The sequence below is a fragment of the Sinocyclocheilus anshuiensis genome, unplaced genomic scaffold (genome assembly GCF_001515605.1).
Source record: "Sinocyclocheilus anshuiensis isolate Anshui unplaced genomic scaffold, SAMN03320099.WGS_v1.1 scaffold195, whole genome shotgun sequence".
NCBI classification, from domain to species: domain Eukaryota; kingdom Metazoa; phylum Chordata; class Actinopteri; order Cypriniformes; family Cyprinidae; genus Sinocyclocheilus; species Sinocyclocheilus anshuiensis.
The window spans coordinates 1,727,393-1,733,769 of NW_015548236.1; the positions used below are offsets into that span (position 1 = coordinate 1,727,393).

The 6,377-nt window shown below is 39.0% G+C and overlaps 1 protein-coding gene across 2 annotated transcripts in view; it reads right to left on the reverse strand.

Moving 5' to 3' along the window:
* LOC107654728 (syndecan-2-like) overlaps nucleotides 1-5,989 on the reverse strand; it is a 37,734-nt gene extending 31,745 nt beyond the window's left edge. Inside the window, exon 1 of one of the 2 annotated variants that reach the window (XM_016441941.1) lies at nucleotides 5,562-5,989. In XM_016441941.1, coding sequence (XP_016297427.1) covers nucleotides 5,562-5,621 — 60 coding nt within the window. In that variant the 5' untranslated portion in view covers nucleotides 5,622-5,989. The remainder of the gene's footprint in view (nucleotides 1-5,561) is intronic. The other variant, XM_016441942.1, reaches the window with a different exon arrangement.
* Nucleotides 5,990-6,377: the final 388 nt, after the last annotated feature.

Sequence of the window (6,377 nt, forward strand, 5' to 3'; positions counted from 1 at the left end):
TCAAATATAATTTCGTAAATTGCATAAACAATTATGAACAAAACAGCATCATGTATTTATGCATTGCTTAATACAAAGAGCCGAATCACACAGATTGCATTTGAAAACTTATGAGACGCAGTGAAAAGGAATAAACCTCCACAAATTTGTGACATGTTTTCTAAAACTGTTTTAACTTTGCATGGCTTTGTATACATCTCTTGTGTGACGCGAGTGCAGCAGTCATATTTGTCCGTCTAGAAAATGCGCTGAATATGCGTTCTGTGTGAATGGCTTGGTTTCGATTTTAACCTAATCCAAGATCTTCTAGGCATTAAGCTACTATATTTCTCTAATATTTTGAATGAATAACGCAGCAACTGCGCGTCTCGTGGGCTAGACTAACAAAACATTAAACTACAACGTCACTTACATCATCATCACCGCATCTGGCGCTCCACTGATGACGCTCCTTGACGCACATCTAACATTGGATTGTACTATTTTTGCATTCAAATGCAAATGTTTATTTTAAATTCGACCAATATTTATTTTTTTTATTCACAATCTCCTCATCACAGGCAGACAGGCACAGCACTCAATTCAGCATGTGTTCGTGTGTGCTGTCTGCGTCACTCATAGCACGTGCACCGTCGATAAATATCAATACCGTTTTATCGCCCAGGCCTAGTCTCAATCATGGTAAATAGTATAATGAGTACAAGTGGCAGCTGTTTGCAACTTTAACTAGGAAACGACTTGACAAAAAGATGCAGACTTCACTGTTATTCATAAGAAATAACTGTTACACTACTGTTCAAAAGTTTGAGGTTGGTAAGATTTAGATTTTTTTTTTTTTTTTTTTAAAGACTCCTACGCTTACCAAGACTGCATTTATCTGATTAATAATACAGTGAAAACAGTAATGCTGAGAAATTATTACAATTTAAAATAATAATTTCCTATTTTAATATATTTTAAACTAATTTATTCATTTGATGGCAAAGCTGAATTATTAGCCGTCATTACTCCAGTTTTCAGTGTCTCATGATTCTTCAGAAATCATTCTGATATGTTTATTTGCTGCTCACGAAACATTTCTTATTATTATCAATGTTGAAAAAAAGTTGTTGCATAATATTTTTTGTTGAAACTGTGGTACATTCTTTTTGAGTGTTCTTTGATTAATAGAAGGTTTAAAAAACAGCATTTACATGAATTAGAAATCTTTTGTAACATTATAAATATTCTTATTGTTATTTTGATGAAATTAATGCATCTTTACTGGACATACAGTGTACTAGAATTCACATTTACCTCGGACTACCTCTTCAAGCAAACTCAGTGTGGTTAACTGGTGTGCACCAAAGTTCAGAAAACCACTTTCACACCAACCAAACTCTGACGTCAAACAGACCCTGGCCTGCCCCAAAAGCTGCAGTATGAAAGCAGTTAAAACGAACCCCCTTTCATTTCAACCGCTGTTCTTAAACCACAATCCTCCAAAGAAACTTTCCATTTGCTAAGCTAATAAAGAGCAAGAAAAGTCAGACTGGGAGCAAAAGGAGCGCGTTTTAAATGGTGGAGCATGCTGAGGGTTTTTTTTTTTCCACAAGCTTGTGTATTCAAATTGGAGGGGCTCTGGGTCACGGCTTTACACCCTTGAGGCTCCTTACTGTCTACAGTAACCGGGCCAAAGCAGTGCTTTGGCAGCAGCACTTTCAGTACTCGCTCTGTATCGAGTGCGTCGGTCTGCCACTGCTCCCACCACTTCCGAGCTCGACTCGGCTTGCGTTGTTTGTCGATTCCCACTGGTATGCATGACTTTATCCCTGTGAAAGAACTGCTTCCAATTCTCAGGGGGGGGGGAATGTGAACAGAGCCGCTTTGAAGCAAACGCACATACGTGTTGCAGATGTTTGTGGTGTCGACATAAACAAGCACAAGGCATGTGCCATCAGAGCATAGCGAGGCATATCTTCTTTTTTTCCTCCCCTACTCTGCCTCTTCATTCTTTCCATCTGCTGGGAAAGAAGATAAAGAATAATGCCACTGTTCTTTGGAGTAACCGAAGACAGGGTAATAATAATGACGAGCTTAGCTGCAGGGAGAGAAGTCGGCTGGGCTGAGGATACATGGCTGATGACAAAACATGAGCACTCTGGGATTCCTTTACAGGCCTAGCGGCCCAGTGCCTGCTGAGACCATTAAGGATTATGCAATGTGGAACAGTTAAGAGTCAATCAAAAAAAGCCCCCCAGGGAAGAGAGGTGGGATGTAAGATTTTTTCCCGTGTGTCCACTTTAAATGCACGCCAGAGAAGAAAAAAATGCTTCAATTACATTACCACTCAAAAATGTTGAGGGCATTTTTATGTTTATGCTCACCAAGGCTGCATTCATTTGATCAAAAATACAGTAAACACAGTAATATTGTGAAATTTTCTATTTTAAAATATCATTTATTCCCATGATGGAACATTGAATCTTTTCCAATTATGAGATTCCAACTTTATTCATTCAGCAAGGTGTTAAAAAGCCATCTAGAAATCTCATTTCCTCACTGCTAAAAGGTGCTGACCCTCGTTGCTGATTTGTGAACGTGTTTTCATTAACACAAAGTCATCACTGGCCATCAAAACCTGAAATTTCAGCATGCATCTGCTAAATGCTGTAGCATGTTACACTATTATTATTTCATAAGCCAATATTCCACCCCAAACCATTAATATTTACAGGACAACGTAAACGGGGAGCACTTCTGAGCCCTTATCTCGCAGACTCAATACATTTTTTAGTACGCAGGATTATTGCGGATGTATGGCCATCCGCCTTGCTAATCAGGAATAGAAAAACAGCCTCAGGTGAGAGACTGGCAGAAGCGAAGGGTGAAAATGAGGTCAGCATGCTACTATCGCTCACTCTTGGTCACTCTGCGCATTCATTTAATCATGTAAGCATCCGGACAGAGTGTTAAAAATACATTCTTTTAAAAATAAAGGTTCCTTATTGACATCTATGGTCCATGAAGAGCCTTTAAAATCCATGGAACTTTACTAATCCATTTTCATTTTCCTTATGTTGGAAAAAGTTTCTAACTGTTCACTGAAAGGTTCTTTGGGGAACCAAAAATAGTTCTTCTATGCCATCTCTTGCACCTTTTGGCAGCTTTATTTTTAAGAATGTAGTGACAAAAACTATAAAAGAGGTTAAAAATAGCGCTGGCAAACATTTAGACGTAAACAGGGAGCACTTCTGAGCCCTTATCTCGCAGACTCAATACATTTTTTTAGTACGCAGGATTATTGCGGATGTGTGGCCATCCGCCTTGCTAATCAGGAATAGAAAAACAGCCTCAGGTGAGAGACTGGCAGAAGCGAAGGGTGAAAATGAGGTCAGCATGCTACTATCGCTCACTCTTGGTCACTCTGCGCATTCATTTAATCATGTAAGCATCCGGACAGAGTGTTAAAAATACATTCTTTTAAAAATAAAGGTTCCTTATTGACATCTATGGTCCATGAAGAGCCTTTAAAATCCATGGAACTTTACTAATCCATTTTCATTTTCCTTATGTTGGAAAAAGTTTCTAACTGTTCACTGAAAGGTTCTTTGGGGAACCAAAAATAGTTCTTCTATGCCATCTCTTGCACCTTTTGGCAGCTTTATTTTTAAGAATGTAGTGACAAAAACTATAAAAGAGGTTAAAAATAGCGCTGGCAAACATTTAGCTAGTTACCAAATGTAGATTTAAAAAAGCATGTATTCACATATCTGGCAAAAAAGACAGTGAAGTTTATGTAAAGTGCTTTCGCTTTTCACTTTAAAGTGCTAATTTCTTTCTAATCACTAAAAAAACTTTGGTTGGGTGAAAACTATTTCCTTGAGATCTGTCACAGGCAACAAGAGTGCAGTGACCCTGCAAAACATCTCCATTTCGAAGGCAATGTTCACACTTCCCACCAAAACATCATGCAAATTACACGGTCAAACATCTGGCCGCAGACAACACACCAAACTGTGACAGGTTCGTAACATACAATTTCAGAGAAAGCACAAAAACAGACTAAATAACATTCTCAGGTCACATTCGCAGACAAACCATTTCTTTTTGTTTATAGGAGAAGGGAACGGTTGCTCTGACTGGCAAACACATGGATCATCCTGGAGGTTTCAAGCCAGATAACTTTAATTGCTCTGTGTACATGATGCCGGTATAGAAAATCTATACGCTATGCTGGGTCTCATTGAGATTGATGCTGCCTTCACGCCTCTAGACCAAAGTGAGTGAGTGAGGTCCTAATCAATGGGAGGAGACAGTACAAACCAGCATGCCAGTCAACCATGGAATTACAAAGCACGGGTACCAATCCCTTGGCATTTCGTCAAAAAATTACTAGCAACTGGCTTATTCAGGATCCATGTTCATCAAATGCATTGCCAATTAACTGTATAATAAGGCAGGCAGGCAGAAATGCAAAGTCGTCCCTGTGTAAGGTTAATGAATGCTCCAGAACATACATTTTCCATCTCGGTCTAGGATTATAAAGAGTAACGGTGGCTTTTAAGAGAAAGCCTATGCAAAACAATCAATGATCGCATGTGTTCACATTCCAGCAAACCGAGCCAAGTGTGACCAAGAGAGAGTTAGTGTCTTACAGCTTCTGCATGTTAAGCTGCTCTAAGAAGCTCCTGGTCACTTTAAGCAGGGAGTTTATGGAGAAGTTGGATGCGTTTTGACTTTAAACAGAAGTGTTACAGACAAAATGGGTGCTATTGGTCTGAAAATAGGTTTGTGGTCCAATCTTAAAGTTCAGCTCGCCAACAGTTGTCGAGAAGACAATGCACATTTACAAATACTGCTGATAGTTCCCACTGCAGTCACTTACATTTTGAACAAAAAAAGGTTAACCAAACCAAGTTATTTCTGCATTCCTCACTTCATGTGTACCTGTCCAGAAATGTCACCACAACCAAGTTAGTGGTTTTTATGGCTAAATTTATAGTAGCTTTATAAGAGTCTGTCACTCTGACAGACACTATCTTTCTCTGCCGTCAATTTCACAATACAAGAGTAAAATAACGATCAAGCTTCATTCCTCATTTTCCAGAAATGTCACAAACACATCAAACGCGAACATTTCAGTCATTCATCTGCTTTGCACAATACATCTGAGCTGAAAACCACAACACCATGCGTGTGTATTTGTACAGTATTCCTAACTTTCATTAATACCTAGCTTAATGTTTTCTTCACTAGATTCTAGTTATTACGATTTAAAAACTAAACCCACACAACATTTGGTGTGTATAGGCTAAATACTTATAGTGTAGGTAAAACAACAATGCCAAGCTGAATTGAAAAACACTGCCGTGACTAAGGAAACTGATACTTGATACATTACAACTGACGTGATACATATCTAAAACATTAATTATCATGGACACATGACAAAGTATGAATCAGTCCAGTGAAACGATGTTTGACTGGTTACTTTATAACGTGGCCGGGTGGCTGCTTGAGTTTACACTCAACTAACTTACCCCCCAGCAAAACGCTTATTGTTCTCGGTTGAAACTCACCCTTTCCCCGGAAAGAAAGGCTGTCAAGCCGAGGGTTAATATCATCCAAACGTTCCTCATAATTCCTTAGTCTTCGCTTGTGAAAAAGGAAAATATCGTCCCCGTGTCTGTTTCCACTTTTGGAGAAACTCTTCCCTCTCTCGCTCGCTCGCGCTCCAATCTCGCTCTCTCACAGGACTCAAATCCCACCGGATACGTGTTGCTTTTTTGTCTGCTTATTCATGCGCGCACTTTTGTACAGTAAAATAGGTCGTTTTCGATATGTTTCGCGAAGTCTTGCGCGTTGAGTCTACGGCCGCATGCGGTTAAAGCTGCACTCGTCTCGCAAAGGTGAATTTAACGTGAGGTCTCTCGGCCATATGTCTGAAGTGGAGCTCTGCTGTCGAGCCACCCGCAGGACTGAAAGGAAAATACGGGTCAAACAGAGGGAGAGCTTGAGCAATGATTGACAGAGAGCGCGACCATATGAAAAAACGACAACTTCAATTCTGGTTTTCAAAATGTTTATGGTTTAAGACATGTCAGACTTAAGTACTAAACCATAATGCTTTTATGACACTGTTATTTTAATAAGCTATTTATTTGTAAATTTCCAGTTACTTAAATACATTTAATTATGTAAAGCATTTTGAGCTACCGTTGAGTATGAAATGTACTATATGAATATTTTAATATATTTGATTTGGAATGAGTCGGATTTTTTCAGTGAACAGGTATAATGGATGCATTGTCTTTTAAAGTGACCGCGCCTAATTTAGCTACTAGCTGCTGTCGGTGTCCTTAAAGGCAGAGTGAGTGATTTTTCAAAAACACTTT